General features: G+C 41.4%; 1 protein-coding gene across 7 annotated transcripts in view; it reads left to right on the top strand.

Moving 5' to 3' along the window:
* LOC138837863 (microtubule-actin cross-linking factor 1-like) overlaps positions 1-19,395 on the top strand; it is a 254,302-nt gene that overhangs the window by 11,852 nt on the left and 223,055 nt on the right. For 6 of the 7 annotated variants that reach the window (XM_070036897.1, XM_070036896.1, XM_070036903.1 and 3 more), the window contains exons 2-3: positions 758-819; positions 15,242-15,331. In XM_070036897.1, the coding sequence (XP_069892998.1) occupies positions 758-819; positions 15,242-15,331 (152 nt within the window). Of the gene's footprint in view, positions 1-757; positions 820-15,241; positions 15,332-18,652; positions 18,749-19,395 lie in introns of all 7 variants that reach the window. The other variant, XM_070036895.1, reaches the window with a different exon arrangement.

The following is a 19,395-nucleotide window of genomic DNA, read 5'->3' as shown; positions in this document are numbered from 1 at the left end:
CCCCACCCCTCTTCCCTTTTGCTCTCCACCTTCCCCTCTTCTTTTCTGTGCCAGTACTAAGGTTTAAACTCAAGACCTGTCCCTTAGCTTGTTCGCTCAAGGTTGGTATTCTACCTCTTGATCCACAGCTTTAAGTTTCATCTTTTTGGTGGTTAATTGGAGATGAGTCTCGCAGACTTTTCTGTCTAGGTAGGTTGGCTTTAAACAACTATCTTCAGATCACTGTTTTGTGGAATAGCTTAGATTATAGGCATGAGCCACTGGCACCTGGTTATAACATGATTTTTGAGGCATGTGATTCTTTTTAATTTGTAGTGACAATATTGTGGGTTTTGTTTTGGTTGGTTCTGGGGCTTGAACTCTGGGCTTGGGCACTGTGCCTCAGTTCTTCAGCTTGAGGCTAGTGCTGTACCACTTGAGCCACAGTGCCACTTCCAGTTTTCTGGTGGTTTGTTGGTAAGAGTTTCATGGACTTTCCTTCCCGGGCTGGCTTTGAACTGTAATCCTCAGATCTTAGCCTTCTGAGTAGCTAGGGTAATAGGAATGAGCCACCAGCACCTGGTGACAATATTGTTCTAACCAAAGAGAAAATTTGGATAGGACAAGCTTTTCTAACAAGAAGTCATTGCCCTGTGTTCTGTATGTAAAGTCAACCCTTTAAAGAGATTCTAAAGAAAGGAGTGTATAAAAAACAGAGGTTTGGAAACTTGTTGCTTGCATAGCACTAACTGAAATGCCTTCTGTGTTTCCTTTGCAGATGAGCGGGACCGGGTTCAGAAGAAAACGTTTACCAAATGGGTCAACAAGCACTTGATGAAGGTAGAATTCCTTCATATGCTTCTCTTCCTGCTCTTTCCCCTTCTTGGAGACAAGTTCAAATTGCTTGCTATGGGCATGTCTGTAAGGATTTGCATGTGACTTACTCTTTCCCTCCTTCCCTTCCTGTATAGAGGAAACAGTATTAACATGCTACTATCTCAGAAAGACTCAGGTTGGGGATAAAAGATGATACCTGGGATTATAAGAACACAGTTCTTAGTTTAAAAAAAATATAAACCATTTCTTTTTCTTTTCCATTTCCTTCCTGTCCTCCCCTTCCTTCCTTCCTTTAGTGCCCTTCCCCCCTTTTTTCTCCCTCCCCTCCTCTTCCTCTTCCTCTTCCCTCTGTGGGAAATAGAGTTGTTGGATATCAGTCCAAGGTCACAAAAATGCAAGAACCTACTTGCAAAACAAACACTAAAAAGGACTAGGGATAAGATTTAGGTGTTGCCAAAAAGTAAAATAAAGTACACAAATCTTTTTTGGCGGGGAGGTAGGGAGGAAGCAGTACTGAGATTTTTTTTTTCCCCTGGACCTGAGGCTCAAACTTTGGGCTTGGGTACTGTCTCTGAGCTCCTTTTTGTTCAAGGTTAGTGTTCTACCACTTGAGCCACAGTGCTACTTCCAGCTTTTTTTTTTTTCTTCTGTGATTAATTGGAGATAAGAGTCTTTTTGGCTTTCCTGCGTAGGCTGACTTCAAACTGAGATCCTCAGATCTCAGCTTCCTGAGTAGCTAGGATTACAGACATGAGCCAGCAGTGCCTGGCTTGTACTGATATTTTTGAACTCAGAGCCTTATGCTTATTGGGCAGGTGCTGTACTACTGAGCCACTTCTTCAACCCTCTTTTGATCTGGTTATTTTTGAGGTAGGGTCTTGCTTCCTAATCTGGTACTACCTGGACCATGAACCACTTATTTTAGACTTCTTTCATATGATGACAGTTGTATGCCATCAGTTCTTATGAACTTTTCTGCCTGGGCTGGCCTGGAACCATGATCCTTCCTAGCCTTCCAAATAGCTAGAATTACTAGCATAAGCCACTGGTGCTTGGCCAAGTGCATACATTTTTTTTTTTTTTTTTTTTTTTTTTTTGGTCTGTCATGGGGCCTGAACTCTGGGCCTGGGCGCTGTCCCTCAGCTCTTCAGTACAAGGCTGGTACTCTACCACTTGAGCCACAGCACTACTTCTGGCTTTTTCTACTTATGTGGTGCTGAGGAATTGAACCCAGGGCCTCAACCATTCAAGGCAAGCACTCTACCACTGAGCCACCTTCTCAGCCCCAAATATATACATTTTAAGTCTTCAGGTAATGGGTTTTTATGTAAAAATTTCCACCATGTAATTCAAGTGACACAGACTATTTCCAGAACAGCTAGTATTGAGGTAAATTTTTTTTTTTTTGGGGGGGTCTGGTCATGGGGCTTGAACTCTGGGCCTGGGCGCTGTCCCTCAGCTCTTCAGCTCAAGGCTAACACTCTACCACTTGAGCCACAGCGCCACTTCCGGCTTTTTTCTTTTTGCTTATGTAGTGCTGAGGAATCGAACTCAGGGCCTCACGCATGCAAGGCAAGCACTCTACCACTGAGCCACCTTCCCAGCCCCTTGAGGTAAATTTTTGTTGTTAAAATCAAATCAGAGGTTGGAGCTGGTGGCTCACACCTGTAATCCTAGCTTTCAAGAAGCTAAAATCATAGCCGGGGGCTGGTGGCTTACATTTGTAATCCTAGCTACTCAGGAGACTGAGATCTGAGGATCACAGTTCAAAGCCAGCCCAGGCAGGAAAGTTCGTAAGATTCTTATCTCCAGTAAATCACCAGAAAACAGGAAGTGGCACTGTGGCTCAAGTGGTAGACTGCTCACCTTGAGCTGAAGAGCTCAGGTATAGCACCCAGGCCCAGAGTTCAAACCCCACTACCGAAAATTTTAAAAAAAGTTAAAATCTGAGGATTACAGTTCAAAGCCAGCCTGAGCAGGAAAGTTTATGAGACTATTATGTTCAATTAATGACTAAACAGCCAGAAGTAGAGTGCTAAACTTGAGCAAATAAAGCACAGGGGACAGTGCCCAGGCCCTGAGTTCAAGCCCCAGGACTGGCACGCACGCACACACAAATCAAGGCAGAGACATGCTACCAACAGTATTGTCTACTGTGTGACAGATTAGCATGAAGTTTATGAGTTCTAGTAATTCCTGCTGCTCTAGGAAAAGCCCATGTTCTTGATACATTCTGTCTCAAACAGGATCTCTCCCAGACCAACTTCAGATTTACAGTCTTATTGCCTCTGCTTCCTTAGTGCTAGGATTATAGGTATGTACTACCATGCCCTGCTACATCAGTGATTTCCTAATTGCCACCTTCACTTGTAAAATTTATCTTCCTCTTAATTTAATTTCTTTGTAACATTTAACATTTTTGTCTATGCCTTGAAATCCTCTCTTCTCCTTCCCCTTGCCTCCCTTTCCCCCTCTTCTCTTCTTGCCAGTCCTGGGGCCAAAACTCTGGATCCTCCCTTCCCCTCCTCTCTCTCCTCACTTTCCCACCCCTCCCCTCCCTTTGTTGATCCTGGGGCTTAAACTCTGGGCCTTGGTGCTGTCCCTGGGCTCCTTTTGCTCAAGGCCAGACTCTACTACTTGAGCCACAATGCCACTTCTAGCTTTTTCTGTGGTTAATTAGAGATAAGAGTCTCAGACTTTCCTGCACTGGTTGGCTTTGAACTGCAATCCTCAGACCTCAGCCTCCTGCGTAGTAAATAGGATTATAGGCCTGAGCCACCAGCACCAGTGGAGTTTTTTTTTTTTTTTTTTTTCCATAAGTAGTTGTCCATCTATATATAGTTCAGGAAACTTTAACCCAGGAGATGGTCATATAAATCACACATGGCTCCTTAGGGCTACTTAGGACTAAGGACTGCAAGTTAGGGTGATTTTCAAAGTGTAAGATCCGGATACAGAAAAGGTAGAGCCTTTTCTTCATTCTTACCCAAAACAATGATGCGTGTTTCTCAGGTATCATTGACATATTCATCTGATGTTCTCAGGAATATCCTTTGTTTGACATGTCTAAATATTTCTACTTGTGTACCTAGTTTTCCCAGTTTGGTGGACACCTTGATTTAGTACTTCTGGTAATCTGTCCCTTATTACCAAGTCAGGTACCAGTGGATTGCTTTCCACCCCGGAGAGAGCGCTTGGATCTGTCTTTGCTATCACCTTTGCTATGTTTTGTGCTTTTTCATATCTTGCCTTGACCACCATAATGGTTTTCTAATGAAGTGTTCAGTAATAACAACTACGACAATACTGATTGTAATAGCATACTGAGGGCTTCCTACAAATGATTTTATACCAAATCTTTTACATGGATTATTTGGTTTAATCCTTCAGTGACTTTGTAAGATCTATTAATAGCTTCATTTTATCAGTGAATAAGTGAGGTCTAGGAAGGGTGTGTAACATATTCAAGGCTATGCTGCTAGAAAGAGGCAGAATGAAGCTTTAGAATTCAGGCAATTTGAACTTCCTAACACATGCTCTTAACCTGTAATACTGGCTCTGGTTTCTGCTTGCCTTTCTAGGCTCATAGTGCCAAATTCCCCTCTTACCTTAAGTTCTGGCTAAATTATGTGGCATGCTATTTTATGGCTCTGTATCTTTGTTCTGCTGTTCTCTCTGCTTGTGGTCTTGCCCCAAAGTCTGTTCTACCTAAATAATGTCAACTTAATATCTTTTCACTAAATTCTTTACTAATCTTCCCATGTGGCATCAACTACCCTTTCTTTTGTGCCCCCTGATATTCCTTTGTATTTATCTTATAGCATTTACTTATGTAGCATCTTTGTGCTAGACTGTAACTTGAGTGCAGATATTGTATCTTACTTTTTATAGTGTCATGGCCAAGAAGGATGGAAGAGAGGCAGGGAAAACAAACTATAAATTCCTTCAGTGGTAACCATTGCCTGTAGATAATTTTCATGATGCAAAGCCTTGCAATCTGGTAACAACTAGCCTGTCCAATGTTATTTCCAGATTCTCCTGTGTAACCTGTGCCATAGTCATACTAGACAACTCACTGCTCTCTATATCCTGTATACCTTTATACTCTCTCTCTCTCTCTCTCTCTCTCTCTCTCTCTCTCTCTCTCTCTCTCTCTCTCTCTCTCTCTCTCTCTCTCTCTCTCTCTCTCTCTCTCTCTCTCTCTCTCTCTCTCTCTCTCACATCACAGCCTTCTGAGCTTGGCCACTAACTCTTTCAGGATGAGCTTCACTATAACTTTCCTGAGTTCCATTATGATAACTAAACCAATTTCTTTTTTCTTTCAAGTCCTAGGGCTTGAACTCAGGGCCAAAGCACTGTTCCTGAGCTTCTTTTGCTCAAGGTTAGCACTCTACCTCTTGAGCCACAGTGCCACTTCTGGCTTTTTCTGTTTATGTGGTACTGAGGAATTGAACCCAGGGCTTCTTGCATACTAGGTGAGCACTCTACCACTAAGCTACTTTCCCAGCTCCTAAACCATTTTTTTCCCATCTCTATTCTACATAACTTTGAACTGATGCCTATGTTCATGTATCATTCTCCTCTGAAAATTGCTCATAGAGGGTTTGGACAGTATTAAGCTACTTTTCCTGTCAAATACTGCATAGGGATATGAGAAGTATCCAATAAATATTTGTTACCTTGAGTAAACAACGTGTGTGTGTATGTGAGTGTGTGTGTGTGTATTTTTTCCAGTGGTGGGGCTTGAACTCAAGGCCTGAGCACCATCCTTGAGTTTCTTTTCTCTCAAGGCTAGCACTCTGCCACTTGAACGACAGTGCCACTTCCAGCTTTTTTCACCCCCTGTTTATGTGGTACTGAAGAATTAAACCTAGAGTTTCATTCATTCTAGGCAAGCACTCTACCATTAAGCCACATTCCCAGTCTTAAATAATGGTTTTGAAGTGCATTTTATCTGACTTGACTCCCACAGTAACCTCAAAGGAAGTGAAGGTATTTTATCTTCCCAGTTTTTACAACTTTTGGAGAGAGAATTAGAGAGGTTAAATGACTTTCCTAAATCTATCATGAGTCTTGTGATAAAAATTACTAGTTCTTTCTATTAAACATACCTCCATTTACTCTCCTTTCATACTACTCTCTAACAGTATAAGAGTTGAATTGTCCTCCCTCAGACTTTGAAATGCTCAGGTTCCCTGCTGAACATTTGTAGCTGATGCTGCCTGTTGGATCTCAGCCTCGGTGCTGTGTGATGACAGGAGGCCCAGGGATGGGGAAACTAGAGGAACACATCATAGCATTGTTTGATATTGGCGGCCAGCCAGAGCTTTACTTAACCCTTGACTATTTTCCATCTCTTCTCGGGCTCTTAGCTGCATAGTTCAAACAGCATTTGTTCATCTTGCGATATTAGAGAAAGATTTGCTGCTAGTTAGTCATTGCTGTAAACTTGAATTCTTTGAGCTTGTGTTAAAAGTTAGGGATCAGGATTTTTTTTTAAATTCAAATGTCCTTGGCTTGATTGTCCAAGCATACCCACTAATGCTGTATTTGTGAGATCATTGTAAGATCAAAACTAGTTAAGCCTCCCAAGTTGTAGTTAATTTGGGATCTCCCAAATTTCTTTGGGAAAATTTGTTCTGGAATAAGAAAATGTATTCCTCTATTAATTGAGAATGTGATTGATCCATTCTTTTAAGAGTTAAGGAGGGGGCTGGGAAGTTGGCTCAGTGGTAGAGCGCTTGTCTTGCATGCTTGAGGCCCTGGGTTCGATTCCTCAGCACCACATAAGCAAAAAGAAAAAACCCGGAAGTGGCGCTGTGACTCAAGTGGTAGAGTGCTAGCCTTGAGCTGAAGAGCTGAAGGACAGTGCCTAGGCCCCATGACCGTACTCAAAAAAAAAAAGAAAGAGTTAAGGAGGTTAACATCTGAAATATGTAAACAATGTAACTTTGAATGCAAGCCCACAAACCCAAGAAAGAGTATAATGTACCAGAGCCATCAAAAAAGAAAAATTAGGGTTTTAAGTGAAGTCTTATTTACATTATCCACATATATATAATATGTAGACACATGTTTAGGTCCTGATAAATTTTGCTATCTTTCCTCAGGAGGAGGTTTACCTGATTCATTCTTACTAACTTAAGAGATTAGTGGATATAAAGGAAAGGGCAATATTTAATGTAGCAAATTGAATAATTCTTTTTATTTCTAATTCATATGTCTACTCTAGAAGCCATTGGCTTTCTTGGAACTTTTAGTAAGAATTTAGGATGCCGTCCAAGGCTTTCAAGCTACATGTACTCTACCATTGCTACCTTTTTCTTTTATATTTGGGGCTCTAGTTGAACACAGGGTAGCACTAAGACTACCAGCAGACTGCTGGGGACCATTTACCTCTTGCTCCCCAGATAGTACAGGGCCTTTTACACCTCTCTATTCATATCTGTGGGAAATGTCAGCGGAGGTTGGCAAGGGAGTTTATGAGAGGGGTGCAGCCTGCTGGCTAAAGTGCTGCCGTTGTTTCCCATGTATTTCCTGTGGAGATAGCTCTGTGGCCATCTCTGTCTAAACTTGGTGACTCCATGTCCTATGCCAAAAGTACCTGAGTACTAAGTAAAATTACCTTTTGTGAATTTTAGAATCTACTTCATCTTAAGAGAATCTCTGTAAATCAGGGTTTGTTGGTACTATTATTGGAGTCCAAAAATTTTAGGGGATTATATTATTTATTTTTTGGGGGTGCCACTCCGGGGGCTTGAACTCAGAACCTGGGCACTGCCCTTGAGCTTTTGAGCCATAGTGTCCTTTCTAGTGGGGTTTTTTGTTTGTTTGTTTTTGTTTTATTGTCAGTTGTGGGGCTTGAACTCTGGGCCTGGGCACTGTCCCTCAGCTCCTCAGCTCAAGGCTAGTGCTCTATCACTTGAGTCACAATACCACTTCCGGTTTTCTCAGTAGTTTATTGGAGATGAGTCTCACAGACTTTCCTGACTGGGCTGGCTTTGAACCTTGATCCTCAGATCTCAGCCTCCTGAATAGCTAGGATTACAGGAGTGAGCCACCACACCCAGCATTCATTTCTAGCCTTTTAGTAATTAATTTGAGATAGAGAAGTCTCAGGGACTTCCAGCCTGGGCTGACTTTGAACTGCAGTCCTCAGATCTCAGCCTCCTGAATAACTAAGATTACAGGAATAGATTTCGCCATGGCCCCACCCCCTCTTTTTTTTTTTTTTTTGTGCTAATCCTAGGGTTTAAACTCAAGGCCTGGGCACTGTCCCTAAACTTCTTTTGCTCAATGCTAGCACTCTACCACTTGAACCATTCTACACAGTCCCCCTTTTGCCCTTTTCTGTTTATGTGGTACTGAGGAATCGAACCCAGGGCTTCATGAATACTAGGCAAGCATGATTTTTAGTGTTTGACTTTTCCTTGAAAAATGTTTAGAATTTCCTCTTTACAGTTCAGAAATCCATCTAAATTACTCAGCTCATTCTTTATTTTCTACACTTTAAATATTTGAAGTATAGAAGAGAGTCAAAAACATACTTCACTCTTGAAATTTTTCTCTGACCTGTTTTTCTTTCTTTCTTTCTTTCTTTCTTTCTTTCTTTCTTTCTTTCTTTCTTTCTTTCTTTCTTTCTTTCTTTCCTTCCTTCCTTCCTTCCTTCCTTCCTTCCTTCCTTCCTTCCTTCCTTCCTTCCTTCCTTCCTTCTTTCTTTTTTTTCAGGTAAGGGGTAGGTTTAGTCATCGTTCCGGCTGGCACCAGGCCATATGACCTGTTTATTTTTCTTTAACATAGTTTGGTCAAGGAAATTGAGCTGTGTGTGTGCGTGTGTGTGTGCGTGTGCATGTGCGCAGACGTGCGTGTATGCACACGCATACGTGTATGCCAGTACTGGGAGTTGGACTCAAAGACTCTCACTTTTACTTGGCTTTTTTTTTGTTGTTGGTTGTGGGGCTTGAACTCTGAGCCTGGGTGCTGTCCCTGCGCTCTTCAGCTCAAGGCGAGCGCTCTACCACTTGAGCCACAACGCCACTTCCGGTGTTCTAGTGGTTTATTGGAAATGAGTCTCATGGATGTTCCTGCCTGGGCTGGTTTTGAACCTCGAGCCTCAGATCTCAGCCTCCTGAGTAGCTAGGATTATAGGTGTGAGCCACCAGAGCTTGGCTACTTGCTTTTTTATTTTTTTTTTATTTTTATTTTTTTTGGGTCCGGTCGTGGGGCCTGAACTCTGGGCCTGGGCGCTATCCCTCAGCTCTTCAGCTCAAGGCTAGCGCTCTACCACTTGAGCCACAGCGCCACTTCCGGCTTTTTTCTTTTTGCTTATGTGGTGCTGAGGAATCGAGCCCAGGGCCTCAGGCATGCAAGGCAAGCGCTCTACCACTGAGCCACCTTCCCAGCCCATCTACTTGCTTTTTTAATTGGAACTGGTGGTCTATTGCTTGAGCCACAACTCCACTTTTGGATTTTTGCTGGTTTATTAGAGATAAGAGTCTCTTGGATTAGTTTGCCAGGGCTGGATTTGAACTTCAGATCTCAACCTCCTGAGTAGTCAGGATTACAGGAATGAGCCACCAACATCTGTTTGTTGTTGAAAATGCTTAAGGGGAAAATAGAAAATTTCTCCTCATTTCCTCTTCTGAAAGCTTTTTTGTATATTTTTTCTGGTAATTTTATTTATATACTTGGTAATTATAGTCAGGCAAACAAAGATTGAGAGATATAATAAGCTAGTAATCATCCAAATGCTTTAGAATGTGTTGAATTTTTCTCATAGGTGTAAAACCAAATTAGAATTTTGGGAGGAGTCATTGAGGCCTTGATGTGAAATTAACTTCACACTTAAGATGCTTCCTTTTAATTTGCAGTCTTCTGTGGTGTTAATATTCTAGTGATAACAAGTTTCATTAGGCTCTCAAGCCCTACTGTAATTTATTGAAATAATGATTTAATGCCCACTCCCAAGTTTTATACCTATATACAGGTCTTATCAAGAATAAAATCTCTTTTTTCCCCTGTTTACCTAGAACATTTTTAAATGGGGGAAAATACAGCCAGTGTAATTACTTATGGAAGAACAATGTCAAGTACAATAAAACCTGCAAGGGAAACATATCTCTGGTTCCAGCTTATTAGGAGACTGAGTCAGAAAGATCTCTTGAGGCCAGGAGTTTGAGACCAGCCTAATCAACATAGGAAGCCCTTGATTCAAAAAAAGAAAAGCAGCCAGGTGCTGGTGGCTCATACCTGTAATCCTAGCTACTCAGGAGGCTGAAATCTGAGGATCACAGTTGGAAGCCATCCCAAATAGGAAAGACCATGAGACTCTTATCTCCAATTAATCATGAGAAAACCGAAAGTGGTGCTGTCTCTCAAGTGGTAGAACCTCTAATTTTGAACAAAAGAACTCAGGGACAGCATCCAAGCCTTGAGTTAAAGCCCCATGATCCACAGGGGAGGGAAGGGGGAGGAAGAAAAGCAGAATTGTGTATACCAAGTTGTTATATTGGCTTTCTTGGAGGAATGAAAGCATGATTGTACAAATACATACCTTTTAGTGTATATATATTAATATATGTGTATATTAATATATATATATATCTGTTTCGGTTTTTAAATTTTTGAGAGGTGGTCTTACTTTGTAGTCCATGCTGGTTTCAAACATGCAAATCCTCCTGCCTCAGTCTGAGTGCTGGGATTGTAGATAAGTACTACACTGTCCATCTCTGTGTGTGTGTGTGTGTGTGTGTGTGTGAGCGCGCGCGCGCGCGTGCGCTTTCTTTTTTGGTCAGTTGTGAGGCTTGAACTCAAGAACTGGACTGTCCCTGAGCTTTTTTTGCTCAAGGCTAATGTTATACCACTTGGAGCCATAGCTGTACTTCTGTTTTTTAGGTGGTTAATAGGAAATAAAAGTCTCAGGCTTTCCTGCCTGAGCTGGCTTTGAACCACATTCCTCAGATCTCAGCCTCCTGGATAGCTAAGATCACAGGCATCAGCCACCAGTGCCCAGCTTACATGTATCATTTACTGAAGTGATAATACCTAAAATGTGGATGGCGAAGTGTGTAAAATCTTTTTTAAAAAAGTTATTCATTTTCCCTAGTTTTGCCCCTTCTTTTCTTCTTCTTCTTCGTCTTCTTCTTCTTCTTCGTCTTCGTCTTCTTCCTTTTGGGTCCGGTCATGGGGCTTGAACTCTGGGCCTGGGCGCTGTCCCTCAGCTCTTCAGCTCAAGGCCTAGCGCTCTACCACTTGAGCCACAGCGCCACTTCTGGCTTTTTTCTTTTTGCTTATGTCGTGCTGAGGAATCGAACCCAGGGCCTCATGCATGCAAGGCAAGCGCTCTACCACTGAGCCACCTTCGCAGCCCGCCCCTTCTTTTCTTAACCCTTAATGTCAAACAGTTACTTATTTTCTGATTTTTTTTTGGGGGGGGGGTCAGTAGTGGGCATTGAACTCTGGGCTTGGGTGCTGTCCCTGAGCTCTTCAGCTCAAGGCTAGTGCTCTACCACTTGAGCCACAGCACTACTTCGGTTTTGTGGTTAATTGGAGATAAGAGTCTCACACATTTTCCTGCCTGGGCTGGCTTTGAACCGTGATCTTCAGATCTCAGCCTCCTGAGTAGCTAGGATTACAGGTGTGAGCCACTGGCGCCCTGCTTATTTTCTGATTTTTTTTTTTTTTTTTTGGGTCCGGTCGTGGGGCTTGAACTCTGGGCCTGGGCGCTGTCCCTCAGCTCTTCAGCTCAAGGCTAGCGCTCTACCACTTGAGCCACAGCGCCACTTCCGGCTTTTTTTTTCTTTTGCTTATGTGGTGCTGAGGAATCGAACCCAGGGCCTCAGGCTTGCAAGGTAAGCGCTCTACCACTGAGCCACCTTCCCAGCCCTTATTTTCTGATTTTTAAATCTACCATTTATTTATGACATGGTTTGTGTTACATCACTCTAAAAAAGTTTTCTCACTTTTACTTATTTGTGGGAACACTTAAAATTTTCTCCTTCCTCCTTCACCCCTCCTTTACCATTTAGTGCTACTAGTATTCCTGCCTTTATTTCACTTTCTTGTGTTCACTTGGTTATTTCCTGTTCTTTGCTAGTTGCTTTTCCATCTCCTGCCTTCTAATTTTAGCTACTCCCTAAGGCTCAATTCATCGTTAGCTCTCTGTTCTTCTTTCTTGCTTCTCACTGAAGAAGCCCAACATTTCCCATGTCTTTAGCTAACACCTCAATGTATGACTTCTACGACCTAGGATCTCAGCTGACCCAGATTAAATTCTGGTATCTCCAGCTACTTCCATAACATTAACTCCTTAACTGTCATTTAAAGTTGGACTTCTCAAATCCAGGCCTTATGACCTGCTTATTTCTTTTTTTCTTTTCTTTTCTTTTTCTTTTTTCTTTTTTTTTTTTTTTTTGGGTCCGGTCATGGGGCCTGAACTCTGGGCCTGGGCGCTGTCCCTCAGCTCTTCAGCTCAAGACTAGCACTCTACCACTTGAGCCACCACATAAGCAAAAAAGAAAAAAGCCGGAAGTGGCGCTGTGGCTTGAGTGGTAGAACTGCTTATTTCTATCAGTGGTGCACTAAGGTTGTTCCATATCACAAGCTTGAGATGTTGGGCACAATTTTTTTTTTTTGTCGGTTGTAGGACCTGAACTCTGGGCCTGGGTGCTGTCCCCCAGCTCTTTAGCTGTAGACCAGTGCACTACCACTTGAACCTCAGCCCCACTTCCAGCTTTTTCTATTTATGTGGTGCTGAGGAATCGAACGCAGGGCCTCATGCATACAAGGCAAGCACTCTACCATTGAGCCACCTTCCCAGCGCCTGTTGGACACATTTGAGGGAGGAGTATTGAAATCTTGAGCCACTGTTGCAGTAGAGCACCTTGTATAGACTCATGGGAGGTATGTGATACAGCTTCAGTAGTTTTAAGCTTGCTAAGCATAGCAATGATTAAATTATATAGCTAAGCATAGTGATTATTATATAAACGTATAACTAAATTATATTTAGAATAAAATTAGGAAATACTTAAAGCTCTACATAGGTATTTTAGTGCAGGTTATTTTTTTTGCTCATGAGATTAATTAAATGTATTATATCTATGGTGGAAATGCTATACAGTGTCATGCAACATATACATTTCTTCCCAACATCACAGCTTGAAATTGGTAGGGCTGGTTATACCATGGAAATCAGTAATATCTACAAGTCTGGGTTAGGTGTCTTTTTGTTTGTTTGGGGGTTGTATGTGTGTACGTCTGTGTATGTGTGTGTATGCTGGTACTGAAGTTTGAACTGAGGGCCTGGATGTTGTCCCTTAGCATTTTCCCCTCAAGAGTGGTGCTCTACCATTTGAGTCACAGCTCTACTTCCTGGCTGTCTGGTGGTTAATTGGAGATAAGAGTCTCAAAGACTTTCCTACTTGAGTTGGCTTCGAACAGTGATCCTCAGATCTTACCCTCTTGAGTAGGATTACAGGTTTGGAGCCACTGCTGCCTGGCTCCATATTCTACTTAAAAGAAAACACACACACACACACACACACACACACACACACACACACACACACACACACACACACACACACACACACACACACACACACACACACACACACACACACACACACACACACACACACACACACACACACACACACACACACACACACACACACACACACACACCACACACACACACACCCTCTTTATGGACCTTTATTAGCATATGTTATTTGTGTAAGTAGGGTGTTCTATTATGAAATTCCCTTATATGTATACAGTGTTATCTGGATCAAGCCTACTCCCTTTATCATTCTCCTTTACCCTTTTCTCCCTTCTACAACAAATTCAAAATATTTCATTGTTCTGTTTTTCATATATGTAATACTTCAACCTGATCATCTTCATCGCTCTCTCTGTTCCTCTTCTCCCACCTGCTGCTCCCCCCTCCTCTCATTATGTCACTGACACAGGCCTTAAATATGATCATATGATCCTCTTGCCTCAGCCTCTGACATTCCACTTTGAGTACAGAATGGAAATCAACTTGGAAAAACCTTTATACTTTTTTAATCATTGTGAATAAAAGGTAAAAAAAATCTCAGAAATGTTTTAGTAAATAGAAATATACTTTTTCTGATGAGTGGACTGAAAATGTAGTTCTGTCAATGGTGTGTTGGTCCATCTTGTTGAGTTCTCAGATAGTAACCTTTACTGCTTCCTCTGTTAGGTGTGACTTCTTCTTTATTAAAGATTAGGCTTTAAAAATTGTTACCTAGAAAATTAAATTATTTATGTAATTTTAAGTCATGTTCTGCCTTTTTTCTCCAGTCTGTTCTGGTTCTGTGTTGTTAGCATCACCAGTGGAGTTGCCACTAGACTTGGAAAGAACCATAAGACCTAAGCCACTATGTGCCCTGGCTTCTATGGAATTGGATAATAAGTAAATGTCACAAGGCAGTAGTTTGAATTAAATAAATAAAACAAGATAATGGCTTATTATAAAGCATACTAGTTAACAATAAAAGTTCCAAAAATCAGAAAGACTAATCTGGAGCCAATGTTTTTCTTTGGTTCCCTTGTGCAAATTACTTCATTTCTGTAATTGTTTCCTCCTGTGTAAAATAGGATCATATTAAGACATATAAAGCATGTATTTCAGTGTTTCACATTAATCACACTTTTTTACCCTTTAAGGTGAGGTCTGTTTTTCCTTAGTTTTAATTAGAAAATTGGAGTTGATTTCCTCACATGGAAAATAAATATCAAGTGCATTTGGTAAGCGAGGAGTTAAATCAGAGGCCTACTCTATGAAATGTATGTGCCTAGCGTTTAATTCCCTTTTAGCACACTACAAAGCTGGATACTGGCTGGACTCATATGTTCACCATTAGCTATCCCCATCCCATTTTGGCTCATAGTAATTCCCAAAAAATTTTAGGTCATTATAATCCCTAATCTCCTTGTCCAGACTTTATAGAATATTGTTTATTGTTGCTTAAGGTGTGTGAATTTGAAAAACACAACTTCAGATTGTTACCATGTCGTATGTATTTTTTTTTGGGGGGGGTCCGGTCGTGGGGCCTGAACTCTGGGCCTGGGCGCTGTCCCTCAGCTCTTCAGCCCAGGGCTAGCGCTCTACCGCTTGAGCCACAGTGCCACTTCCGGCTTTTTTTTTTCTTTTTGCTTATGTGGTGCTGAGGAATCGAACCCAGGGCCTCAGGCATGCAAGGCAAGCACTCTACCACTGAGCCACCTTCCCAGCCCCTGTCGTATGTATTTTATTCCAGTCAGAAAATTTTATAATCTTATTAGTGCTCTGGTTTCAGATTCTTTATAGTTATGTAGAACCAGAAATTCTTCTGAGGATAATAAAGTATTTTCAGATTAAATTAAAACTATCCTGTTTTACTCTCCTCTGCAGGTCCGTAAGCACATCAATGATCTTTATGAAGACCTGCGGGATGGCCATAACCTGATCTCTCTGCTGGAGGTCCTCTCAGGCATCAAACTGGTGAGCTTCTCCCTTCTTGCAATGAGTGGCCTCCAAATGTGGCTTTATTAGTGGCATATTTGTCTATCTTGTTGAGTTTGAGGACAGCAACCTTTCCTCCTTGCTCTGGTAGGTGGAAAGAAGTAAGAGAGATAATTAATAGAGTTTATTTTTATTTCTAAATCAGAGTTTACAGATGATGTAAAGTCAATATATGCATTATATATTCTCAAAATCAGGAATCAAATATTCTTTTATTGCTGCATACTGCTGTATTCTTCATCTTTTTCTAGACACTAGGATTTCAGGAACATTAGACTCACATGTTTTTGAGTAAGATTTTTTTTTTTCTTCTGGTCTATGTAGACTCCTCTCATTTTCCCATCTATTGTGATTTGCTTTTTCCTAATTTTCTGCATTTAGCTGAGGACCTGAAGTTTACATTTAAAAGTCTGGGTGTTTAGAGTTAAATTTTCCCTGATTCATTTCACTTTCTCCCTTCTGTGATTTGTTGAGTCTTGTCTCACAGATGTGCAGAGGTGCTAAAGTTAATGTCTGAGCATATCTCAGAAAGCAGAACATCCAGGCTCCTTGGATAATTAGATATGCTTGCTTTGTCCTAAAATGTACTAGAATTAATGGTAAGGAATGCCTTCATATCAGTAGTGCTAAATTTAAGTGCTGAGTAATATCATGTAGCACAGTGAAAATAAAATTCTGATGGCTTACTAGATTTACAAATGAAGACCAGAGAAAAACCAGAAATTAGATGTATTAGTTATGTTAATAAAAGCTTCTGAGCGAGCTTCTGCATCAAATTCTGGTTGATCCTCTCAGCTTGGCTTGTCAGCTGTTTGTTTGTCATTGTTGTTATTGTTTTAAAGTGTTGGGGTTTAAATTCAGTGCCTCCTCACACTTACTAGGAAGGTGCTATGACACTTAAGCAACCCCCAACCCCCTTTTTTGTTTCAGTTATTTTTCAGGTATGGCCTAATATCTGATTAAATATAGGCCATTATTTCTATATTTGGTCATAATGAACACAAATTCTCCTGTATAATTCATATTTCTTTCTTTTTTAAGTTTTAGCAAGGATTTATGTTAGGATAACAGGTTGAGGTAGGGAGGAGAGAGAAAAAAAAATTCCTTCTCCCTATTCAGAAAATAGGAGTTAAAGACTCTTGCTGGTCATATTCTTTTTTTGTTTTGTTTATTGTTTTTTTTTGGTCAGTCATGGGGCTTGAACTCTCGTCCTAGGCACTATCCCTCAGCTCTTCAGCTCAAGGCAAGTACTCTGTCACTTGAGCCACAGTGCCACTTCCAGTTTTCTGGTGGTTTATTGGAGATATGGGTCTCATGGACTTTCCTGCCTGGGCTGGCTTTGAACTGCGATCCTCAGATCTCAGCCTCTTGAGTAGCTAGGATTACAGGTGTGAGCCACTGGTACCCAGCTATTCATATTCTTTCTCTTGTGCCATAGACAATTTAATTTTTATTTGGAAAAGTTTGGTTTGAGTATTAGAAACATCTGTGTAAAAACAGAGACCTGAAAATGCACACAACTTGAGCAGTCTGTGAATCCCAGCCCACTCACTGCCTTTGGTGGATTCTTAGTCATTGTTTGTTGTGCTTAAAGAACAGAATTTGGCACATTATAATTCACTGCTGAAGTGATACTCAGTTTCTTCTAGGATTGGGCTTGGCTCTCACTGGCCCTACTATTTGGGTTTTCGTTTCTTTTTTTAAATCTTGTGGTACAGTATATATATATATAATTTATCTTTTTTTTTGGCTGGTCGTTGGTTTTTAACTCTGGGCCTAGGGGCTGTCCCTGTGCTCTTCAGCTCAAGGTTAGTGCTCTACCACTTGAGCCACAGTGCCACTTCCCGTTTTCTTGTGGTAAATTGGAGATAAGAGTCTCATGGAGGGGCTGGGAAGGTGGCTCAGTGGTACAGTGCTTGCCTTGCATGCATGAGGCCCTGGTTCGATACCTCAGCACCACATAAGCAGAAAAAGCCAGAAGTGGCGCTGTGGCTCAAGTGGTAGAGTGCTAGCCTTGAGCTGAAGAGCTGAGAGATAGCACCTAGGCCCATAGTTCAGGCCTCTTGACCGACAAAAAAAAAAAAAAAGTCTCATGGACTTTTTTTCCGGCCCAGGCTGACTTTGAACTGGGATTCTCAGGTCTCAGCCTCCTAAATAGCTAGGATTACAGGCATGAGCCTCAGGCACCCAGCAGTTCTATATTTTTATTGGGCAAAAATTGACAAACTTTTTTTTTTAATTGTGCCAGTCCTCTGATTTGAACTCAGGGCCTGGGCCAATGTTCCTGAACTTTCTTGTTCAAGGCTAGCACTCTGCCACTTGAGTAACAGTTCCATGCCCAACTTTTCTGGAAGCTAATTGGAGATAGGAGTCTCCTCCCTAGGCTAGCTTTGAAACCATGATCCTCAGCTCTCAGCCTCCTAAGTAAATAGGATTATAGGTGTGAACCAACTGTGCCTGGCTCAGAACTTTTTGTTAACATAACTAATACATGTAGGGGCTGGGAAGGTGGCTCAGTGGTAGAGCGCTTCCCTTGCATGCATGAGGCCCTGGGTTTGATTCTCCAGCACCACATAAGCAAAAAGAAAAAAGCCAGAAGTGGCTCTGTGGCTCAAGTGGTAGAAGGCTAGCCTTGAGCTGAAGAACTGAGGGACAGCGCCCAGGCCGAGTTCAGGCCCCACGACCAGACCAAAAAAAAAAACAAAAACAAAAACAAAAACAAAAAACAAAAAAACTAATACATATAATTTCTGGTTTTCCTTGGTCTTCATTTATAAGTCTTAAGTCACCAGAATTTTATTTTCACTGTGCTAGATGTTATTCAGCCATTAAAATGATGTCTTAGGCATTGAGGGTGTTATATTTGATTAATTTATAGTGATTTTGTATTGAAAAGTGATCCTTTTTGGTGATATTGTTTACAGAACAGGGTAAAAATACTGATTTAATTTCCTCTGAAAACCTTCATGTGTTATGATATTGTCATACCATCTTTTCAACAAATAGCATCCAGGTAATTCTCAGTTCATCTCAGGATATGTTTCTCCCTTAGTGGAGTCACAAAAGCAGAGACTCTCTTAGGTGACCGTGGAGAACTGAAAGTGTATTTCAACATAAGAAGTGTTCCATGTGATCATCAGCTTTAATTTTGATTTGGTTTTGTATTTCTTTTTGGAGGTAGTAGGATATTTTCCTTTTTGTTTTTACCTTTTAAGAAATATTGCATTCATTTCCATCTCATCTTTGTCTTGTGAATTGCCTGTTCCTCTGTTGTGTCTTTGCTTTGGTTGGTGACTAAAGGAGCCAGCAGGGCTGAAGACCCTCCGTCTGGTGAGCATGCCCTCCTGGCGCCATACAAACAGCGAGGATCAGGAGGAGGAAGATGATGATGATGTAGTAGGTCCTCCTGGGGATGCCAGCATCCCAGCTGGCACTGCTGACACTGCAGGGACATCAGAGAGGCATGGTTCTCCAGCTCCAAGTAGCTTAGTCACCAATTGCCTTTTCCACCTGGGAATATGAGTCCCAAAGAAAGTGGTTAAAACTAATTGTGCCCCTTGTCACTGCTATATGATCTTAGTGTGGGAATTGTTTTGTTTATCTGAGGATGGTTACCATAAAAAAAAAATCAGTGTGTAGACTCTGTGACCTGGAGACCCATGGCTTTCTAGTGCCTTGTTGTGTTGTCTGAGTCCAGATTGCAGAACTATGGATAGTTTAGCTGACAGCATGACTGTTGATTGCTCACAGCTTCACAGTCCAGACTAACTATAGCACACCTCTCTGGCTCAAGGTTCTCACCTCGCACCTGTCATTTGTTTTCAAAAACAGCCTGATGTTTGCAAACTCACTGCATGCAGATACTTTGGGTAGTCTCTAATTGCTGTAGAGGACAGAGATATAACTTGCATGTTCTGAAGTTGTTTTTGATGGCAAGCATATTAGAAGAAAAGTTAGTATGTATAAAAGTTAGTATGTATTTATATATGATTATACCTTTATATTTAAAATCTTTCTGCAAAAACAGATTAGGCAATATCCCT

The sequence above is a fragment of the Dipodomys merriami genome, unplaced genomic scaffold (genome assembly GCF_024711535.1).
Source record: "Dipodomys merriami isolate MVZ:Mamm:240054 unplaced genomic scaffold, mDipMer1.0.p SCAF_277, whole genome shotgun sequence".
In the NCBI taxonomy this organism is placed as follows: Eukaryota; Metazoa; Chordata; class Mammalia; order Rodentia; family Heteromyidae; genus Dipodomys; species Dipodomys merriami.
The sequence above is the reverse complement of the archived record's forward strand: the minus strand, read 5'-3'. Positions and strand labels throughout refer to the sequence as shown.